General features: G+C 45.5%; 2 protein-coding genes across 5 annotated transcripts in view; one reads left to right on the top strand and one right to left on the bottom strand.

Annotated features, from left to right (window-relative positions):
* Window positions 1-3,342: 3,342 nt before the first annotated feature.
* Window positions 3,343-16,688, bottom strand: FKBP1B (FKBP prolyl isomerase 1B). Of its 3 annotated transcripts, XM_064571922.1 has the most exons (5): window positions 16,434-16,688; window positions 15,504-15,571; window positions 11,109-11,156; window positions 5,039-5,151; window positions 3,343-3,946 (listed from the first exon to the last, which is right to left on the bottom strand). In XM_064571922.1, the coding sequence occupies exons 4-5, from the start codon at window positions 5,147-5,149 to the stop codon at window positions 3,818-3,820; spliced, it is 240 nt and encodes a 79-aa protein (XP_064427992.1). In that variant the 5' UTR covers window positions 5,150-5,151; window positions 11,109-11,156; window positions 15,504-15,571; window positions 16,434-16,688; the 3' UTR covers window positions 3,343-3,817. The 3 variants fall into 3 exon arrangements, with proteins under 3 accessions (XP_064427992.1, XP_064427991.1, XP_045739672.1); XM_064571921.1 differs by lacking the exons at window positions 15,504-15,571; window positions 16,434-16,688 and adding an exon at window positions 14,625-14,811 and having other exon boundaries at window positions 3,343-3,991; XM_045883716.3 differs by lacking the exons at window positions 15,504-15,571; window positions 16,434-16,688 and adding an exon at window positions 14,625-14,811.
* WDCP (WD repeat and coiled coil containing) overlaps window positions 16,469-22,260 on the top strand; it is a 20,618-nt gene continuing 14,826 nt past the window's right edge. For both annotated transcript variants that reach the window (XM_054509624.2, XM_045884176.3), the window contains exon 1: window positions 16,469-16,532. The gene's annotated coding sequence lies outside the window, so the exon portion shown is untranslated. The remainder of the gene's footprint in view (window positions 16,533-22,260) is intronic.

Here is a 22,260-nt window from a genome sequence, read left to right as displayed (position 1 = left end):
AATATCTTGGACCTTAGCTCATAGTATATCTTTGCCATAAATAAAATATTTAATGCTTATTCTTATAATCATACACTCCCATGGCGTGGAAATAGTATGGTTATTACCACATTCATCATAGCTTGGCAGCGTGGAGGAGATAGTTACAATTTTCTTTTTATAGTTTAGGCATGGGCCAAATGGAAAAACATGAACCAATTGTTTTGTATATAACTATAACCCAAAATCAATTTGAAGGGTACAAGCACTTAATCATTTAAATGGACAAAAAGCATCTATTCTACACTTTTAAATGCATTTAGCTTTGATATCTATACTTTAAGATAATGTGCTCTTGGGGTGCCTGGATGGCTCAGTCATTAAACGTCTGCCTTTGGCTCAGGTCATGATCCCAGCGTCCTGGGATCGAGCCCCGCATCGGGCTCCCTGCTCAGCGGGAAGCCTGCTTCTCCCTCTCCCACTCCCCCTGCTTGTGTTCCCTCTCTCGCCATCTCTCTCTCTGTCAAAAAATAAAGATAATATGTTCTTTTATACTTCTGGTACTGTCTTCTCAAAACCTACTATTGAAATTGAAGAAATTATTCCTATTATGTCAGTGCTTTTTGAAAGCACTTTGTAAAAGACTAGAAAACCATTTCTAAGAAGGACAGGGAGATGACAAAGGAGTCATAACTTTAATTTTCTTCTGAATACTTTTATGAATTCCTTATTAATTTGTGTAATGCACGGTGTGCCTTTAGGTATTTGCCAACGTAAAAATAATTGTCTAAAAGACTTTCTTGTAAGGGGAAAACAGACTTCGAGCATGCTTTGTCTAAGTGGCGGACTGGCTTTGCTCTACTGCAGTTTTTTTTTTTAAGTTATTAACAAGGGGAAATTGCTTCTATTGACCATTATGGCCAGTCCCATCATTTGGATTAGTACATCTGTTAGCTGAATTTCATGACCTAAGGCTAAGAGTTTTAAAAATTCCAATTGTCTATGGCGCCTCGGTGGCGCAGTCGACTGGGTGTCCGACTCTTGGTTTCAATTCAGGTCATGATCTCAACGTGAGATTAAGCCACATGCTGGCTTAATGTAGAGTCTGCTTAAGTTTCTTTTCCTCTCCCTCTGCCCCTTCCCCCTGCACTCTCTCTCAAATAAATAAATCTTGAAAAGAATTTTAAAAATTAAAAATTCCAATTGTGGGGCGCCTGGCTGGCTCAGTCAGTAGAGCATGCAACTCTTGATCTCAGGGTCATAATTTCGAGCCCCACGTTGGGTGTAGAAATTACTTAAAAATAAAATCTTCAAAAATTCCAATTGTTTGGCAATTTTGTGGCCTGTCCCAGTTAAAAGAACTTGAATTCTGTAGATAAATATTGAGCACCTACTCTGTGCCGGGTCTGTGTGTGCTAAGATGCTGAGGATATACTTGTAATCAGTCTTCTACACCAAGCATCTAAGGCTATTTTTCACTCTGCTTTTAAGAGGACAAGGGATGATTGTGTTCACGCACATGAATGTGTATGGACGTGTGCCAGAGTGGCTTTACATTCACCTAGGTTAAATTTTGAGTTTCTAAGATTTTGTATGAGTAGACTGGACATTTGAAAATGACTGATATGACACAGATCTCATTACCACTCTCCTTAACAACTCGGTGGCTCTCACAGGACAATGTCCAAACTTGTTAGCATACTGTCTCATAATTTTCTGCATCATCTTGTAAGAGCGCCAGTAAAGCAGGGCCTGCAAAGCCTAGCACATTCTTTCCAGGTGCTAGTCAGTAGTTATTTGCATTTGTTTGTTTGGGTTCTTTTAGTAGGTGTCGCCCATGACCACCGAGCCTATGAATACTCTAAGATCTTTTTTCAGTTCCACAGTGGACACCTGAAGTGGTCCTTGATGCCATTTTTAACTTTATCCTATTGGTGTCACAGCAGAAAACAAGAGTATGTCTCTTATACAGGCAAAGTTCTGAGAAATTATCGGACCATTTGTGTCACTGAGAAAAGCTGGGAACTAAGGCATTCTGAAGGAAAAACCCCAGAAAGGAATGAGTGCAGCACCCTCTGGCTGGTCTGCTCCCACAACAGAAGTGAGACCAGGGATTGGGTGATTAAAAGCAAAGCACCCCCTTTCTCATTTCTTTTCCTCCATCTTAAAGCACTACCTCTTAACTCCTCGATCCTCAGCAGAGGAATACAGCCAGGGCTTCCTGGAGACAAAAAGGGTAGATGAAGCAGCCAAGATGAGGTGGACCCGTATCATATGTATGACATTATGTGACATGTATCAGTGAATCTATGCGGGAAGCTAAGTACTAACCCACCAGCCTCTCCTCAATCTTAATTCCAAGTCCTCACTGACAGAATAACCCTGACTATGGCTAAGAACTTTCCTCACCTATGTCAAAAGAAAAAATTTAGCCACATTGCCCCAGGCTCCTTTCACAAACACACAACCCACACCAGTAAGTGGGCTGATTATAAAACCTAACTGGGAATTCCCATAAGTTACAGTAAATATAGATGAAAATAAGCAGTGTATATGGAAACAAGTTCAGAATCATACCTTCTCAGAAATAATACCCCAATGTAAGAGCAAAACTAGATGAAACTAAGCAGTAAACACAAAAACAACCTCAGAACCACACATTCTTTCAAAAGTAACTTCCCAGTGTGAGTTAGTGTATGACTCTAAGACCTAACACACCTTCCTTTGTTCAGGCACGGTGTTCTTGTCCCTCTGGGTGAGGGGAACTCGTCCCTCTAAGTCCAAACACAGAGATTGCAAGGTCACATAAGTGCTCAAATCCTATGTTGGATTGCTAGGCTATGGGGTTTGAACACAGTATATTCCTTCAGTTATTCAGAGAAGAATTCTGAGCCTATGAGGCGAGTGGCAAGTTAATACCTACCTGGCAGGGCTGCTTAAGAGGGTTGGTGGCAATTTTATTTAAAAATATATAGAACAAGGGGCGCCGGGGTGGCTCAGTTGGTTAAGCGACTGCCTTCGGCTCAGGTCATGATCCTGGAGTCCCTGGATCGAGTCCCGCATCGGGCTCCCTGCTCGGCAGGGAGTCTGCTTCTTCCTCTGACCCTCCCGACCCTCCCCCCTCTCATGTGCTCTCTCTCAGTCTCTCTCTCTCAAATAAATAAATAAAATCTTTAAAAAAAAAAAAAAAAATATATATATATAGAACAAGGCCCAGCATGTACAAAACTCACATCATAGCTATTATGTTTATTATCATTGCTGGCTACTTGGAAGGCTCCTTTCCACTCGTTCCCAAGGGCAACTGGCTTATGTAGTCCTTAAAGCACTTCCTTCCTACAATAAGGATGGACAGGAATTTGTCAAGCACAGAGCCTTTATTTTACATATCATTTCCAAAGAGGACATTGTGTAAGTCAGCAGCCAACAGAATTTCTAAGAGAGAAAGTGACAGCAAAGGTAACTGGCTCAAGTCCCTCTGTGTATACCATGTACATTTCATGTCTGAGCACCTTGTGGGTCTGGCTTAAGTAAGGCAGTGTAGATTGTGCGAACAAGAAATCTGTATTCTGTGGTCAGAAATGGCTACGACATGCATCACGCAAAATGCACAACCTGAAATGTTTTGATCGGCAACCGAAGTTTCCTCAAGCAAAGATGCGCGTGAACGATGATGAACACATACAGAACAACTTGGGCAGAGCATGGATAATGCTGTGGGGCAGTGAGGTTAGCGCACTGATCAAGAGCCCCAAGCAGGAGGAGCCGTCCCAGTGGCAGAGCAGGCTAGGAGGGCGAGCAGCAGCCAACTCCAGCCCCCTCGAGTTCCTTCCTGCCTTCACTCTAAGTTGAGCAGCTCCACGTCAAAGATGAGGGTGGCATTGGGAGGGATGACACCAGGGTGGCCCGTGGCTCCATACGCCACATCGGGGGTGCAGGTCAGCTTCGCCCTCTGCCCCAAGCTCATCTAGCAGGGATGGGGGCAGATGGGGAGAGGAGAAAGAGGACCCAGCTTGATTTAAAAGAAAAAAGTAAGATAACTATGGCATTTTCCCACACCATCCTCAAGGTAACTCTGAAGTTCTGAGATGAATTTTCTATGTGGCACACTGTAGTGATGCAGAATTTAGATTCAGCCTCAGACTAGCAGAGGCTTCACTGTGGGGCAATAACTTCTACCAAGTAGTCCCAAATTCATTCATCCAGCAACCACTGCTGGTTATTCAATTAGTGCATGGCCCCAACACTTCGAATTGTTCATAATTGTTCCTCACCCTCCTCCAAAAGAATCGAAAGAGGGTGTAGGGCACGTGAAGTACACACTCAAGGAGGTAACAGGAGCACATTAAAGACGTGAAGTAATCAGAGGCCACCGCAAGGTGGGGAGGGCTGAGAGACCTACTCTAACAGAGCACTGTGTGGCCTTCAGAGACCAAGGGAGAAGGGCATGAACCGGGGCTCATCACGGCAGTCATCCAGAACACCTGGCACTGGTGGGACAGGTGAAATTTGAATAAATCGATTTTTAAATTTTGAAGAATCAACTCAAAAATTTGAATGGATCGGTTAATAGTACTGTATCAGTGTTAGTGTGTAATTGATCACAAACTCATGTAATTTGATCATTGTACTATGGTTGTGTAAAATGTTCACACGTGGGGAAGCTGGGCAAAGAATACATGGGAATTACTTCTGTGATATTTTCGCAAGTCTGAAATTTTTAAGTTAAAAAAAAAACAACAAACAAAAAAAACCTTGGCCTCCTCACCCCCCAACCCTCCTGCTGCCTCAGTCCCAGACAGCTGGTAGCTCACAGGCCTCCGAAGCTAGTTCTGAGCAAGCCCGGAGGGACGTGCTTGGAATGAGAGCCCCCTGTGACTTAAAGGAGTCATGCTGGCAATGAGAGGGATGGGGTGGGGGCACAAAGCCAGGGACGGAATCTGGATGGCGTCCCTGGCAGCAGGGGCAAAGCCGTGGAGGTCTGTGATAGGGCAAGGGCAGCATACGGAGTCCAGGCTCCAACTCCCTGAATCCCCCCTACTGAGGATTCCCATCCTACCTGGGCTGCACCCTCTTCAAAACCCTTGATGACTTCCTGTTTGCCAATTCTGAACTTGAAAGGTTTGTTTCTGTCTCTGGACGAATCGAATTTCTTTCCATTTTGGAGCATTCCTGTGAAAGCAAGAAGAGGATGGAGAAGAGCGGCGGTCATGAGTTAACTCCCAGGTCTGGGGCCGCATGTCTAAAATAGAATTCCTAGGGGCGCCTGGGTGGCTCAGTCGTTAAGCGTCTGCCTTGGGCTCAGGTCATGGTCCCAGGGTCCTGGGATCGAGCCCCGCATCGGGCTCCCTGCTCCACGGAAAGCCTGCTTCTCCCTCTCCCCCTCCCCCTGCTTGTGTTCCCTCTCTCGCTGTGTCTCTCTCTGTCAAATAAATAAATAAAATCTTTAAAAAATAATAATAATAAAATAAATAAATAAAATAAAATAGAATTCCTATTCTGCACAAACCTGCGCCTCTTCCAATCTCCCCACTTGTCCTGTCACCCAAGCAAGAAACCCAGATATTTTGCTCTGCCTTACCCCACATGCAGCCTATCATGAAGTCCTACTCATCTCTGCAATCTACCTACTTTCTCCATTTCTACTGCCACCACCCCGTGTCTGCACCATGTCCCCATCATGTCTCACCTGTGTAGGGAACACCCTCTAAATGGTCTTTCCACTCCACTCTCACTCCTCCGTTACAGCCTCCACACACCTTCCAGAGTGACTGTCTTTTATAAACCTATATCTGATCATGTTACTCCCTTGCTTAAAACACGTCAATAGCTCCCGGAGGCAGAATCTAAATGCCTGCACTGCACACAGGCACTTCAAGATCCGGAGACTGCCTGCCTGATAACCCTCTCTCTGCTCTCCCCTACCTTTCCTTCCCCCCATGTCCTATTCAGGTCACACCCTTCTCAAATACCTCTGCGCTTTCCAACCTTTTCTGTGCCACTTCCTCAGCCCGAGGATGTTTCTGCCTCAGGTTGCATCCTTACCTGCTTTTCACAAGGTTCCCCTAACATGCAAAACCCAAAGGCCATATCATCCCTTCCTGCAATGAACTGAGCAAAGTGACCCAGTCAAGGGTGGCCTCCAGACCCCATAAAAAGGGCCTGTTTGAACGCGGAACACCTCGATGTTGTCTCCAGCAGTTTAGAGCATCCCTGAGCCTCCAGATGTAGTTGCCTTGTCATCCCTGATGTACAAATACTGTCTCATTTCTGCTGTCTAAGGCTCAAGAGCTGTTTTTCTGTTTTTAGTTCGTACTGGTGATTGGCTCGAAGATCAGACCTTCTGTAAACGATGCTCTCCCATGATTTCTTCCTGCAGTCCACAGACCACAACAAAAGGCAATTTGAGACCAGAGAAAGATCTGGCCTGTAAGTTCAGAGACTGGATTCTGACTTCATGCTGGCACTAACTCACTGTGTAAAGTTAGGCAAATCACTTCCTTTGTCATGGCCTCAGATTTGCCATGTTTAACATAGGAGGTCTGGACAGGCTTAATGTCTGAGCATCTGTGACTCCACTTCCTAATTCCTACAAATGTATAAATGTATACGAGGCACAGTCTCATTTTCCTACTTTCTGCGTAGAATGAAATGGACTCTTGCCCTGGGTACGAAATCAGGCAAAGGAGAAAACCCTGTGGCTACACAAATGGATACTAAGGAGATCAGATACAAACTCATGCATACACACAGGTTGCTAAGATATTCAGAGATACCCATGCGTGCTCTTGGGCACTTATGGACACACATTCAGAAGAAAGACCCTAATGGTCAAACAGATGCTAAGAAATTAGATCCACGAATCTACATACATTCACAAAGGCATATACTTGGACAAATACACATATGGATATGCACACACACTCCCTTTGAAGATTGGCTTTCTCATTCCCCAATTTCTTTAGGTTTCATATGATTTAATATACTTCAGACCATGTACAGTTATCTACTGCTACAAGTTCAGTCAAAACCATGCAGCCCAGAAACAGACCCACATATATATGGTTACCTGATTCAACAAAGGTGTCATGGCAATGCAACAGATAAAGGATGATTTTTTAAAAATTAATGTTGCTAGATCAACTGCATATCTTTATGGAGAAAAAAATGAACCCTGACCCTTAACTTATGCACACATAAAAATCGATTCCAGATGAATCTCAAACTTAAATATGAAAATAAAATAATAAAGCTTCTACAAGATAACAAACAAGAATATCTTCATGACCTAGGGACAGACAAAGCTTTCTTAACTGGGGAGACAAACCATAGGAGACTCTTAATCTCAGGAAACAAACTGAGGATTGCTGGAGTGGAGGGGGGTGGGAGGGATGGGTGGCTGGGTGATGGACACTGGGGAGGGTATGTGCTATGGTGAGCACTGTGAATTGTGTAAGACTGATGAATCACAGACCTGTACCCCCTGAAACAAATAATACATTATATGTTAATAAAAAAATAAATAAAACACAAAAGTGGGGGAAGGAGGACTATGAAAATAATAAATAAATAAATAAGATTCCTGAACTGAACACAAAAGTACTAACTATAAAGGAAAAGACCGATATGTAGAACTTCATTAAAATTAAGAACTTCGGGCGCCTGGGTGGCTCAGTTGGTTAAGCGACTGCCTTCGGCTCAGGTCATGATCCTGGAGTCCCTGGATCGAGTCCCGCATCGGGCTCCCTGCTCGGCAGGGAGCCTGCTTCTCCCTCTGACCCTCCCCCCTCTCATGTGCTCTCTGTCTCTCTCATTCTCTCTGTCTCAAATAAATAAATAAAATCTTTAAAAAAAAAGTTAAGAACTTCTAGGGATGCCTGGGTGGCTCAGTTGGTTAAGCGTCTGCCTTCAGCTCAGGTCATGATCTCAGAGTCCTGCATCAGGAGCCTGCTTCTCCCTTTCCCTCTGCTGCTCCCCCTCCTTGTGCTCTCTCTCTGTCCAATAAATAAATAAAATCTTAAAAAAATAAAATAAAATAGGGATGCCTGGGTGGCTCAGTCGGTTGAGTGTTTGCCTTCGGCTCAGGTCATGATCCCAGAGTCTTGGGATCCAGTGCCGCATGGGACTCCCTGATCAGCAGGGAGCCTGCTTCTCCCTCTCCCTCTGCCTGCTGCTCCCCCTGCTTGTGTTCTCTCTCTCTCTCTCTGACAAATAAACAAAACCTTAAAAAAAATAAAGAACTTCTATTCATAAAATGCCATTAAGAGAGTAAAAAGACAAGGCCTGGCATGGGAGGTGATTGGAATCAGTATAACTAACAAAAGACTCATATCTAGAATATATAAAGAATTCCTGGGGCACCTGGGTGGCTCAGTCAGTTAAGCGTCTGACTCCTGATTTCAGCTCAGGTCATGATCTCAAGGTTGTGAGATTGAGCCCCAGGTCAGGCTCTGTGCTGGGCATGAAGCCTGCTTAAGATTCTCTCTCTCCCTCTGGCTCTGTCCCCCCACCCCGTGCTCTCTCTCTCTAAAAAATAAATAAATAAATAATAATAATAATAATAATAATAATAATAATTCCCATAAGTCAATAAGAAAAAGACAGCCAACTCAATTTTTATAATTGGGCAAAACTTGAGCAGACTAAAGAGGATATCCAAAAGGCCAGTAAGCACATGAAAAGGTACTCAACTTCATTAGTCATCAGGGCAATGCAAATCAAAAACCACTGGACACCCACCTCAGTGGGCCAAAAACAAAACAAAAACATGATGATGCCAAGTGTTGATGAGGATGCAGGAGAACTGGAACTCTCATACATGGCTGGTGGCAGTGGAAATTGGCATTACTACTTTGGGAAGCTGTTTAACAGTATCTTTTAAAGCTGAGCTTGGTATATAACCCTATGCCCAAGTAACTCCACTTCTGGGTGTATACCAACCGAAATGTGTACATATGTGCACCAAAAGACACCTACAAGATGGTTCAAAGCAATATTATTCATAATAGCCAGAAACTATCAATAACCCGAATGTTCATCAATTGTTGAAAAGATAAATTATAGTATATTCATCATACAATGAACTGTATGGGAATAAAAAAGAACAAATCAGGGGTGCCTGGGTGACTCAATCAGTTAAGCATCTGACTCTTGATTTCAGTTCAGGTCATGATCTCAGGGTTGTGGGATCGAGCCCTGAGTCGGGCTCCATGCTCAGCACAGAGTCTACCTGATATTCTTTCTCTCCCTCTCCCTCTGCCCTTCCCCCCACTCATGTGTGCATTGTCTCTCTCTCTCAAATAAATAAATAAATCTTAAAAAAAAAGAACAAACCACTCTCACAGACATAATCTCACAGACATAATATTGAGTAAAATAAGCCAAACACAAAAGAGTACATACTCTATGATTCCATTTATATGATACTCAATAACAGGCCAAGCCAATTGATGGGGACAAAGGTGTGAATGCTGGTTACCTTCAAGGAGATGTAATGACTAGGAGGAGGCATGAAGGAGATGCCTGGGCCTGGGGGTTCTGGAAATGTATGTGTTGGTCTGGGTAGTGGTTATATATAAGTGTAATCACTTAGACAAATTTCACTGAGCTGTACATCTTAGATTTATGTTCTCTACTGTGTTTATGTTTAATTAAAAAGTTTACCAAAAAGTCCCATACAGTCTCCTGCTGGGTTTGATGAGACAGTCCCTCCCCAAACCAGAGGCACTCATGGCTGATGTTAGTGTTTTTTTTTTTTTTAAATTTTTTATTTATTTTTGAGAGAGAGAGAATGACAGAGAGAGAGAGAATGAGAGGGGTGAGGGTCAGAGAGAGAAGCAAACTCCCTGCTAAGCAGGGAGCCCAAAGTGAGACTCGATCCCAGGACTCCAGGATCATGACCTGAGCTGAAGGCAGTCGCTTAACCAACTGAGCCACCCAGGCGCCCCTGATGTTAGTGTTTAATGCACATCACCTGCTCTCTGTATCTACTATGAAAAGTCTTTGCAAAAGGATCTTGTGGTTTTAGTAACTTGATAAGTACTGCTCTGTCTACAACATGTAGAACAGATAAATCAATTACACAGGTCAGAGGCCCCAGAGGACTCATGGTAATTAGGCCACATCACCGGGAGATAAAACACAGCTCTAGCCCACTGACGTCAGCGACCAGCAACACAGCTGTTGAGAAATACCCACACTGTCTGCCTAGATTTAACCTGGCACTTCGCACTGGCCCAGAGAACTGCTAAAAATGGCCCATCTGAATACGTCCTAGGAATTAAACTGGCCTTGTTGTCTGCTAAGTGGTTGTCACCAAGTTTGCCACATTGGGAAGCAGGTCACAAGGCAGAGCACTCGCCCCTCTGGGAACAAATACCTGCTCATGATCTTCCTACCAGCAGTCCTCAGGAACTCCATCTAGAATGTTCCTCAGCCCACCTGACCTTCCAGGACAGAGCATCCAGGAGGGATCAGCAGAGATGTGGGGCCCTCCTCCCACTCCCACAGCACCCTGAGACAGGCCCTGCTGTCCCCCCCCCAAACACACTGCATCAGAGCCTCTGGATCACTGGTCTCTCCCACTCCCCAGAGCCCCAAAGAAGGAAGGAATCCTCCCTTTTCATCCGTGTGTCCCCAGTGCCCAGCACAGCATCTACTAACAGTAGGTGAGTCGAATAGTCTATTTTTGAAAAAAGAAAGGAAATGCTGAGGAAGTCAACCTCCTCTTCTCTAATAATATTGTAGGAGGAAAAAGGAGTCTGCAGGGAAGATCAGGGCTCTCAGAGCTTTAAGAAGGGATTTCTAACTATCAGACAGAACCAGGAGGGCCAGGCTCTACGCTGCCCACAACAGAGGGAAGAGAATGGAGGTGCTTGGCTCAGTTAGAGGCTGGCTCCCCAGACGGCTCCTGCTGGTACAAGTGGGGAAGGGGTAACCTTGCAAGCCTCCTTTCCCATACACACAATGCTGGCTCGGAGAAGTGGGGGGACAGCTGGACAGAGGGAGACTTGGCTGTCTTAGGCTTTGGGCCTGATCCAGGGAGCAGATACCTCTGGAGAGGAGTATCAGAGGAGAGATCTCCCTTGGAAGGGGCAGGTCTGGGTGAAGGCTGAGGGAGCAAAGCCTACCTGTGTAATGCACCACACACGTCTGTCCCTTCTTGGGAAATGTCCTTCCTGCAAGGAGACATGAGGGCAGATGAATGAATAAGTTATTGGAAAAAGTCACCTGGGATGTTCAGGTGCGAGTGACTCAGAGGTCTGGCCCACATTCCCCTCCATACCATGGAGATGCCCATGGTTCTAGTTCTGGCTCTGTGCCTCGTATGAGCCAGATTAGTCACTTCACCTCTCTTTATTTGATTTGAACTTTATTCCCTTGCATTCCTCAACTCCACTCTCCCCTTGTTATTTTCCTTTCTTTGATTGCTCCTTTTACTTTCCTTTATCCATTCCACAAACATTTATTGACAGCCTACTATGTGCCTGGACCAGATCCCAGAAACACAGAGCAATCTATGAACTCACGGGGAAGTTAGGGAAACAGACACATAAATAAATAATAGATTATAATGCAGGATGATGACTGCAATCAAGGATTAATAAGCATAATCATTCACAAATATTTACAGAATACCTACTCTACGTGAAGCCTGGGCCTGATTTCAGGGACCCAGCAGTAAACCATACAGACAAGATCCCTGCTCCTCTGGAGTTTACATTCTAATGGAGGAAAACAAACAGTAGTCAAACAAACAAGACAATTATAAATTATGATAATTCTCTAAAGGAAAGAAACACAATGACAAGTTAAAGAGAGACACAATGGACAGACCATTTTAGAAAGGGTGGTCCAGGATGGCCTCTCAGAAAAGGTGACCTTTGGGCTGAATCTTGAAGGATGAGCAAGATGCTGGGAAAAGCACTGCAGGAAGAGGGAGCTGCAAGTGCATAAACCTTGAGGCAGGAAAGGATTGGTGCATTTGCAGAAGAGAAAGAAGGCCCAGTGACTGGAAAGGAGAGGGAGAGGGAGACAAGTGGGAAAGAGCCGGATCATGTGGGGCATCGCGGAGGCCACTGGAGGGTTTTAAGCAAGAGAATGACATAATCTGAATTAAGATTTTATAAGATCACTCTGGCTGCTGTGTGTAGGATGGACGATTAGGCGCCTGTTGCAATAATCCAGACAGGAAATCAATTATGGCTTGAACTAATGTGGTGGCAGCAGAGAAGAGAGCAAAATAGATATATTTGGGAAATGGGGCTGACAGGGTACATTAATGGAGTGGAGATGGGGTCCAGGATGAGGGAGAAGGAGAAATCGAGTCCAATGCTTGGGTTTTCAGTTTGGGCAATCGGATGGACAGTGGAACTAATTCCAGGTGGGAAAGACTGGGGAGGAGCAGATTTGAGCAGGTGGCAATCTTGAAATGCCTATTAGACATCTGAGTTTATATTGCAAGTAGGCAGATGGAGAGTCTGCACTGGAGGTATAAATCTGGGTGGAATTTAAAGCCACAGGCCTGGATAACAAAGCTCCGGGAGGCTAACAACTGAGCCAACATGTTGAGGACTCTACGGGGAGTCAGGGAAAGCATCAGAGAGGAGATAGGGGTTAAACTGGGTCTTAGAGGATTAATAGTTTGCCAGAGGAAGTAAAGGGAGATAATCTGGGAAGAGCGAACAACACATTCAAAGGCCCAGAGTCGAGCACTATTGGGATCCCTGTCTGGCTCACTGCTGCAACCCCAGGGCCTAGCACATAGTACATGTTCAATAAATATTTGCGGAATGACTGGTGTGTTTAACCACTTTGCAGGCAGCTTGCTGAAGCTAGAGAAAAAGGTGGTGGTGGGGCAGGGGCTGTAGTAAGAGAGGAGGCTCTCCTATGGAAGGTAGGACTAGGCTAGATTACTGGATTATCTGTCTGGAGAAGGAAAGGGAAGTTCATTAAAACACAAGGCAGGGGGTGGGGTGGGGGGAGCAGAATGAGATGGGAACAGTCAAACATGCATTTTAAAGGGTCCTCAGGCTATGGTGTGGAAACTAGGTGGTGAGTTAGGGAGACCCAGTGGAAGGCAGAGAGGTGAGACTGGAGGTGGGGAGACCAGTTTAGAGGATGTGCAGAAATCCAGGTCAGAGATGATGGTGACCGAAACCAGGGCAGGGCCTAAAGGGATGGAGCCTAGAGATTTTCAGCAGAAGGACCAAGTTCTGTCAGACTTGTTGTGGGGCTCAACCAAGAACCAGTGTCCCCAGTGTTAACAGTATAGTAGCTTGGCCCTTCTGTGCTTTATTGACTCAAGGGTTTAGACTGTTAAAAGCAGAAGGCCAAAGCTCTTTCAGGCTTTCTCTAAAAATCTAATCTCCCTCAAGAGAAAATGCCCCTTGTCCTTGGCCAGGGAGGAAGGATAACCAGAGAAAATTCTAAAGGCTACTTTGAGCCAGGGAAGAGAGAAGAGGCCTCCAGCCCCCTGGCAGGACTCAGTGGCAGTGCTCTAGGATGTGACGAGGTCTCAGGGTGATGCTTCCTGGGACCCAGCATCAAGGTTCCCAGCGTGGGCAAAGAAACCTGTACTGCCTGGTGATAGGGGTAGGGGCTGGCACCTCTAGGGACCACTGCCTTTTAACAAGGAGGGTGGCCTGGAACCAAGAGGTCCTCCAATTTCTTAGGAGGGGTGGGGGCTGTCAGTTATATCTCACATGAAGTTTGTTTGTCAGATTCTGCAGAAATGGGGGCTCTGGACTGGATTAAGTTTCATTTAAAAAATTTAAAAATGGCTATTCCTTGCACATCCAGACCCAGTTATACAAGAGATGCCTGGCTTGGGAAAGTGAGTGGTGCCAGTCCTGGGGGCAGGGAAAAGGGAGTAACAGAGGAGTGCTTGGGAGTGGGGAGGACAAGGAACATGAGTTGTTTTGGACTTGCTGAATTAGGTATCCGTGGGACATCCAGGAAGAGGTCGAGCAGCAGCTGGATAAATGGACCACCTTGAACTCGGGTCGGAGATCTGGGCTGGAGGCTTAAGTTTGGAGGCCATCGGTTTGCAGACGGTAATGAAAGCCATGGGAGTGTACAGGATGGCTGGAGAGGCTGAGTGGGGCGGGGAGGATAAAGCAAGATGCAGAGGCGGCGGAGGGAGCGCTTCTTCCTTCCCAGACTGGCTGGGTCCCCACAACGTCTCACCGCCCAGCCCACAGGGGCCGCCCGACCGGAGGCCCGGAGGGGGGCGCGTTAGAAAGGGTTGCCCCAAGCTGAAGGGATCCCTTCCAGCTCTCCCCAGAGCTCACCTAGCAGGGCAGGGAAAGCAGAGCTAAAGCCGTGCCCTGGGAAATCAGCAGTAGCAGATAACTGAGAGGTTCCAGCCGCGGCAGCGGCGGCCCGAGGCCCCCGGGGCGGTGGCGGGCCGCAGACCCCCGCCTCCTGGCCGCCGCCTTCGATCCCCTAGGTGAGCCGGCGCGGAAGGGGTTGAGGGAGAATCGTCTGCTAGACCCCCAACAATCCTATCTGGGGTCTCCTCCCGCCGCCCCCATCCTATGCCCGCCCCCGATTCAGCACCCTCCGCGCCACCTCGGAATCAGACCCCCGCCCTCCCGGCTCCGCCCCGGGACCCTTCCTCCTCCCCCGGCTCCGCCGCCCGGTACCGTCTCCCGGGGAGATGGTCTCGATCTCCACGCCCATCGCAGTCCCACTGGCCCCGCCTCCGAGGGTCCCCGCTGCTGCCCCGACCCCGGCTCTGCTCCGGCCCTGGCCCCACTGGCGCTCCGGCTCGCCTCCCCGCCGCCACTGCAGAGCCGGAGGAGGTGCGGCGGGAGTCGGGACCTGCGCGGGGAGGGGCCACGGGGAAGGGGGCGGCGGGGCGGAGCGGCGCGGAAAGGTGGGGTCGACTGGGGCGGGGCCCGGGGGAAGGGACCCTGACGCGGCTGCTCCCGAGCTTGGCCAGGTTAACGGTCATTAACTGGGGAGGATGGTGAGGGAGGCATGAGACACACGCGCATCTATCCATCCATCCATTTATCCATCGATCTATCCATCCGTTCAACACAGATTTATCTGGCATCTACTCTGTGCTAAGCTCTGGGGAGTCAACCCGGTCCCACAGACTAGGGGAAAGCCGGCAACTAAACCAACACTTTAAATAGATGCGCTCACTGGAGTTCAGAACGTTATGGAAGCACGTGAGAGGTACTTACCCTAGCTCGACTGCCCGGAATGTAGGAGCATTCTGGGGGAGGCACCGGGGTGGGGGTGGAGGGGTAGTCGGAGGGGCATGGGAGGGAGGGAGGAAACCAGTCATTACCCTACGGCAACCACCTAACCCCCTCTTCACCATCACGCGTAGTTCTGCCCCACTCACAGGTAGATTCCCACCTTTCAAGGCAAAGAACTGCGCCCTGCGGATACCAATTAAATTAAGGCAGAATCGCTGTCGCCAAAGAAGGAAATTTGTGACGGGTGGGGACGCAGAGAGTTAGTTACAGCGTGGAGTGATTCGTGCTGTGGGATGAATGAGTAAATTGTACCTTGAGCGCCTCTTCACGCCAGACCCTTCACCTCCACCCAAAAGAGTTTCAGGAATTTGGAAAGATACCTGTAGAGGAGATAACATTTGCTTGAAGAATGAATGGAACTTTAATTTTTCCCTCTCTTTTTCTCTCATTTTTCCCTGCAGCGTTCTAAAAATTGACGTGAAAGCAGATTCTGACCAGTGGTACTGGAATATAGGCACGGGGAGAAAAGCCTGAGCAGAGGCATCCAGAGTGGGCCCTAGAGTGTTCTTCCTCCATTCCCCTCCCGCCCCCCGCCCCCACTCTCCCATGTGGTTAGGTCAGATTTCAGGTTATCAGCATCGCTAAAGGAGTACTGGCTGTTTTGTTCAAAAAAGATGATAGTCAACTGTACTATGAGGGTCAGCATCTGAAATTCCCCATGGGCTGCTTCACGGCGTGGCCCAGAGTCTCCCAGGTGTCTAAAGACTAGTGACGCACTAGGTCCTTGGACTATGGCCATGGGGAGGCACTCTTAGGGTAAGTGTAGAACAGGGGTTTGTAACTCGGACAGGTCCCTGGAGCGGCTTCAGTTGAATGCACAATATCTTGTATACGCATAAGAACATTTTTGTATCACATTTTAAAGAAGTCCTCAACACCTTCTCACCCCCTGACCCCTTTCCTCCTCCCCAAAAAAGTTAAGAAACCGTTTTGACTCTAGGGGTCCTGTACTCTTTCTTAGACTAAGAGAATTGAGGAGAAGTGGGGGAAGACTCTACCCTTAAGGGAGAGTTAAAGTGTGGCTGATTTACTGTAGATGGAGTTTCACAGAAACTACTACTCCCAGAGATCTGTGCGGCAAATCCCGAGCTTATTGGTCAGGGGGAAGGACCCTCCCCTAACGTGACACAAGCAAAAGCCAATAGACAGAGGACATTGTGGGGCTCGCCCGCTACCGCTCACCTATCAGAGGCCTGAGAGTCGATGCTTCCGGTATTCGCCCTGGGCTCCGGATCCCGCGGCACCCGGGAGACTTATTTTCTGTGGGCAGTGTTACCAAAGGTATTTTGTCTTTGCTGCTGCCCAGCTTAGCTGGTGTTGGGGGGCCGTCGGTGGGCCAGGAGGGAGGGGGAGAGACCGGCACTTGTTGGGGAGTGGGGAGGAGAACCAGGCGTGCAGAGAAGATGGGGAGAATGGGAGTAGGAGGTACGCGTGCGAAGGACTGGCGGCTGAGGGCGAGCGAGGGGTGGCTTTAAACGTTTGAATATATTCCATGTGACTCACTAGTGACACTTTTGGGAATATATCCTAAGGAAGCCATCCGAAATGAAGAACATGCTTTATGCGTAAAGACCTTTATCACAGCCTTATTTATAATAAGGTAAAGTTGGCTTTAAAACCTTAAAATCAGGCGTCTCAACAGTGAGGAAAAATTATGCGACTTCACTTAGTGAATATTAAGTGGCTTCTAAAAATAATTTATAAAATTTAAATGACACGGGAAAAAGGTAATACATAAGTGAAAAAATCGTGATACGAAATTATACAGTATGATTGGGGAAAAAAAATTAACCAAAACTACATAGAAAAAAGCCCAGAGGGATGTAATCATAATTTTTTTCCCTTTGGATGAATGGCTTTTTGTGAATTTACCTTTTTACCTTTGTTGTGTTTTAATTTAAAAAAAAGTGTAAAGAACTTGAAATTATCTTATAGTGGAAACACAATAAACAGAAAAACAAATTGGGGGTTGTGTAGCTCTGTTTAAACCTACTAGGAAGTGGTCCGGTTCGCCTAAGCCCAGAGTTGTCTTTAAAAGAAGATTAAAACCATGGGGCGCCTGGGTGGCTCAGTTGGTTAAGCGACTGCCTTCGGCTCAGGTCATGATCCTGGAGTCCCTGGATCGAGTCCCTGGATCGAGTCCCGCATGAGTCCCGCATCGGGCTCCCTGCTCGGCGGGGAGTCTGCTTCTCCCTCTGACCCTCCTCCCTCTCATGCTCTCTGTCTCCCATTCTCTTTCTCAGATAAATAAATAAAATCTTTAAAAAAAATAAAATAAATAAAATAAAAATAAAAGAAGATTAAAACCAGAATTAAATGGCCACAGGCTGAGCACCAGGTCTTGGTTCTGACCATCTCTCCCCTGAACTAAAGAAACAGTGAGCTTTTCTTTCCCTAAAACTCCCTGAAATCTTATAGTCTGAGGGTTGAGAGGCTATTTCAGCCTTTGTCCTCTTGGCTCCGATCTTTCAGAGCCAGGCTGTCCACTGCTTTGGCTTTAACTACCTCCATGGTGACAGTGACTCCCAGATCCTTAACCTCTGACTGCCTAAGGTACATTGCTACTCTATAGACATCTTAGATGAAGCAGATCTAATAGAAAAATTACCACACACTGCACACCTGAAGCACGCTCTGCCCTATAGATCTCTGATTAATGGTTCAGCAATTTCCCAAGCAAAAAATGTGCGTGTTGTCCTTAATTCTCCTTTCCTCCTCACCACTCATATCCTACCTGATAACCATTATCTATTCCATCTGCCTTAGAAATATCTCTTGAGGGGCGCCTGGGTGGCTCAGTCGGTGAAGTGGCTGCCTTCCGCTCCGGTCATGATCCCAGGATCCTGGGATCAAGTCCCGAATCGGGCTCCTTGCTTGATGGGGAGCCTCCTTCTCCCTCTCCTTCTGCTTGTTGCTCCCCCTGCTTGTGCTAGCTCACTCTCTCTCTCTGTCAGATAAATCTTTTTTTTTTTTAAAAAAAAAGAAAGATCTCTTAAATCAGGCCCTCTTTCGCTACTGAAGTAGCTACAAACTTGGCACTCTTTCTCACTGTGACATTCAAACTATTTCGTGGCCCCTTATTAAACTTACCAGTCTTCTTTCTTAGGTTCATCCTGCACATTAATCACATGAATGTGTGCTAGTTCCTCCTAATTCCTCAGCAGGCCCTTTATGATCAGGGACATAAGGTTGGAAAGGTATATTGATCTCAGAAAAATAGAAGGCCTGAAATACCTTGCTAAGACATTTTTAAAGAACTTTTTTAATATACGTAGACTGTAGAGACAAAGTATTTGAGCAGAAGAACAAAATGACCATAGCTGTGGTTTTTTAAAGAGATGATTCTGCCCTGGGGCATCTGGGTGGCTCAGACAGTTGAGCATCTAACTCGTGGTTTCTTTTTTCTTTTTTTTTTTTTAAAGATTTTATTTATTTATTTGACAGAGAGAGACACAGCGAGAGAGGGAACACAAGCAGGGGGAGTGGGAGAGGGAGAAGCAGGCTTCCCGTGGAGCAGGGAGCCCGATGCGGGGCTCGATCCCAGGACCCTGGGATCATGACCTGAGCCGAAGGCAGACGCTTAACGACTGAGCCACCCAGGCGCCCCTAACTCGTGGTTTCAGCTCAGGTCATGATCTCATGGGTCCTGGGATCAAGCACCCACATGGGACTCTCTGTTCAGCGGGAGTCTGCTTGAAGATTCTCTCCCTCTGCCCCTCCCCTAACTCTCCCGTGTGCTCTCTCTCTCTTTCTCTCAAATAAATCTTAAAAAATAAAAAAGATGAGGGCGCCTGGGTGGCTCAGTTGGTTGAGCGACTGCCTTCAGCTCAGGTCATGATCCCAGGGTCCTGGGATCGAGTCCCGCATCGGGCTCTCTGCTCCTTGGGAGCCTGCTTCTCCCTCTGCCTCTCTCTCTGTCTCTCATGAATAAATAAATAAAATCTTTAAAAAAAAAATAAATAAATAAATAAATAAATAAAATAAAAAATAAAAAAGATGATTCTGCCCAATCACTTAGAGCATCCAAGCTCTGTGGGAAGGAAGAGACTGGCGTCTGGAGAATTTCTCCTTGATCTGCCCTACTAAAAAGGGAGAGGTGATCAAGACCTGAACTAGCAGTGGAGTACAAAGGTTTGAAACCAATTTTTGTAATTGGTGTTAGATTTTTTAGAAAAATATGCTGGGGCGCCTGGGTGGCTCAGTTGGTTAAGCGACTGCCTTCGGCTCAGGTCATGATCCTGGAGTCCCGGGATCGAGTCCTGCATCGGGCTCCCTGCTCAGCAGGGAGTCTGCTTCTCCCTCTGACCCTCCCCCATCTTGTGCTCTCTCTCATTCTCTCTCTCTCAAATAAATAAATAAAATCTTAAAAAAAAAATATGCCAAATTTGTTCTTGTTACTAGGGATGAAAATACTAAAATTAATTCTTCTAAAAATCTCAGTAACATAATCATGTTTGTCTTTCTCTTATTTACAGATCCTTACCCTGTGCTATCCCTGGCCATACATACCCTCAATGACATTAGACTGACTTGGGTGGCCTAAAATATATCATATAAATTGCCTTTGATCTAATTTGCCCGTTAGGAATTTTCTCTGCCCAGGAAAATGTATCATGCATTATTTATCAATAAAAGTCTTTAAAAGTGCATAAGTAGATATTAGAGGAAAACATATATTATCTTATATAAGACCAGTGGGTTAGAGATGGCAGTTTTCTTCATTAGTAACAACAGGGGACTTATTCCTCCATTTAGCAAGCCACCGCAGACCCACTTAATCTGACATCATGTGGAAGCATAACTGACCGGTCTTCCTTAGTAAAAGACTCTACAAGCAAGGACAAGGCTAGCAAAGAGGTATGAGAAATAAGTTGCAGATAAGTTAAAAGCATATCACCAGGCAGTTTGGTAGAGAATACATTTTTTTTTAAGGTTTATTTATTTATTTGAGAGAGAGAGCATGAGTGGGAGGACAGGGAGAGGGAGAGAGAATCGCAAGCAGACTCCCCGTTGAGTGCAGAGTCTGACATGGGGCTGGATCTCATGACCCCGAGATCACCACCGGAGCCTAAGCCAAGAGTTGGACACTGAACCATCTGTACGACTCAGGCACTGGGTAGAGACTACATTTCTGTGGATTTAGGGTCCGAAGGCGATTTCTCAAGTTCTGTCTTTGATACATGCTACCTCAGTAAAACAGGGTTGAAAAATATCCATTGGGTTCATTGACATCAATGGCACTGGTGAGTTGGTGAAAGTTATTTCAAAAAGGTGGTAATAGAGTCAATTTGGAGTGGGTTAAGAAGCGAGTGGTGAGAAGGTGCTTGGCTGGTTTGGTTGGTGAAGTGTTCCACTCTTTTTTTTTTTTTTTTTGGAGTGTTCCACTCTTGATCTTGGTGGTGAGTTCAAGCCTCAAGCTGGGTGTAGAGATTACTTTAAAAAAAAAAAAGGTGGTGAAGGAATGGACACTGCAAGTTCAGACAATTCTTTGATAACTAGTAAGATTGAATGTCACTCTAAAGATGTTTATTAATCATTGTATTATTTTGTAAATTGCTTATTGATATCCTTTGGCCATTTTAAAATTCAGGTGTTTGGTTCAAAAGAGCTTTTTTTTTTTTAAGATTTTATTTATTTATTTGAGAGAGCAGAAGCAGAAGGAACAGCAGAGGGAGAGGGAGAAGCAGGCTTCCTACTGAGCAGGGAGCCCGATGCGGGGCTGGGTTCCAGGACTCTGGGATCATGACCTGAGCCGAAGGCAGTTACTTAACTGACTGAGCCACCCAGGTGCCCCAGAGCTCTTTATGAAATATTTTTTACATTTAAATCTTTATTTCCTTCTTTCAATCACAAAAAGTCTATTTGAATACATGCTTATTATCAAACAGTTTTTTCAAAAACACAAATAAAAGAGTCCCATCTTACCTCTTACATCACCCCACTCCATTTTAGTTATCTATCTTGAACAGTTTTGGTGTGTATCATTCCCGATTTTTGTTTGCATATTTATGTAAATATATACAAATACCCATGTTTGGGTTCTTTTTTTTTTTTCTTCTAAAGGAAGAATATAGATGAAAGAAAACTATTTGAAAACCTTAAAAAGGAGATTCTTTTTTTTTTTTTTTTTAAAGATTTTATTTATTTATTTGACAGAGAGAGACACAGTGAGAGAGGGAACACAAGCAGGGGGAGTGGGAGAGGGAGAAGCAGGCTCCCCGCCGAGCAGGGAGCCCGATGCGGGACTCGATCCCAGGACTCTGGGATCATGATGTGAGCTGAAGGCAGTCGCTTAACCAACTGAGCCACCCAGGTGCCCAAAAGGAGATTCTTTTAAGATGTGTTGGATCCTGAATTGCAATAAAAATGATCACTCTGTCAAATAACAGTGTGTTTTGGAATTAGATTTTTGCATTTAATTTTATAAGATTTTAATCTTAATGCACATTTATGATATTATATACAATTGTTATATAATGTATTTACAAAAAGGATTTGGGGCAGTCATCTACTGTATTGATCAACTCCATGATGAATCCATGATGAGTTGATTCATTTCAGGCTTTAAGTGCATCTTGCATATTTTATTGGCTCTCCCCAATTCATCATAGCATCATAGCAAGGCTACACCCAAAAATTGTGATTACAGTAACTTAGACACAGGATTAGTAGTCAGAGTGCACATTTTTTGTTTACTTGATTCCTGTTAGTGTCTTGAAACTTTGAACCAAGAACTGCTACCATGAGCATTGCTATTATTTTGCCTAAATTACTGATTTTTAGTATCTTGTTTGTGATCAGGGAAGTTTGAACTAGGGGTGCCCAAAAGGTACATATTGGGTGCATAAATGGCCAAGTGTAAAAACTAGTATTCCACAGAGGCAATCATAAAATGAACCTGTGAGACAAAAGAAAAATCTGAAATTTCATTCCTGTTATTAAAAATGTATTATTAAAACATTATTAAAAAAACAACATTATAGTCATCATTACATTTCAAAGGTTTGAG

Source organism: Mirounga angustirostris, unplaced genomic scaffold, assembly GCF_029215605.1.
Source record: "Mirounga angustirostris isolate CCGP_5_RB_7025 unplaced genomic scaffold, mMirAng1.0.hap1 SCAF_10, whole genome shotgun sequence".
Lineage (NCBI taxonomy): Eukaryota > Metazoa > Chordata > Mammalia > Carnivora > Phocidae > Mirounga > Mirounga angustirostris.
This window is presented reverse-complemented; position numbering and strand designations above follow the sequence as displayed.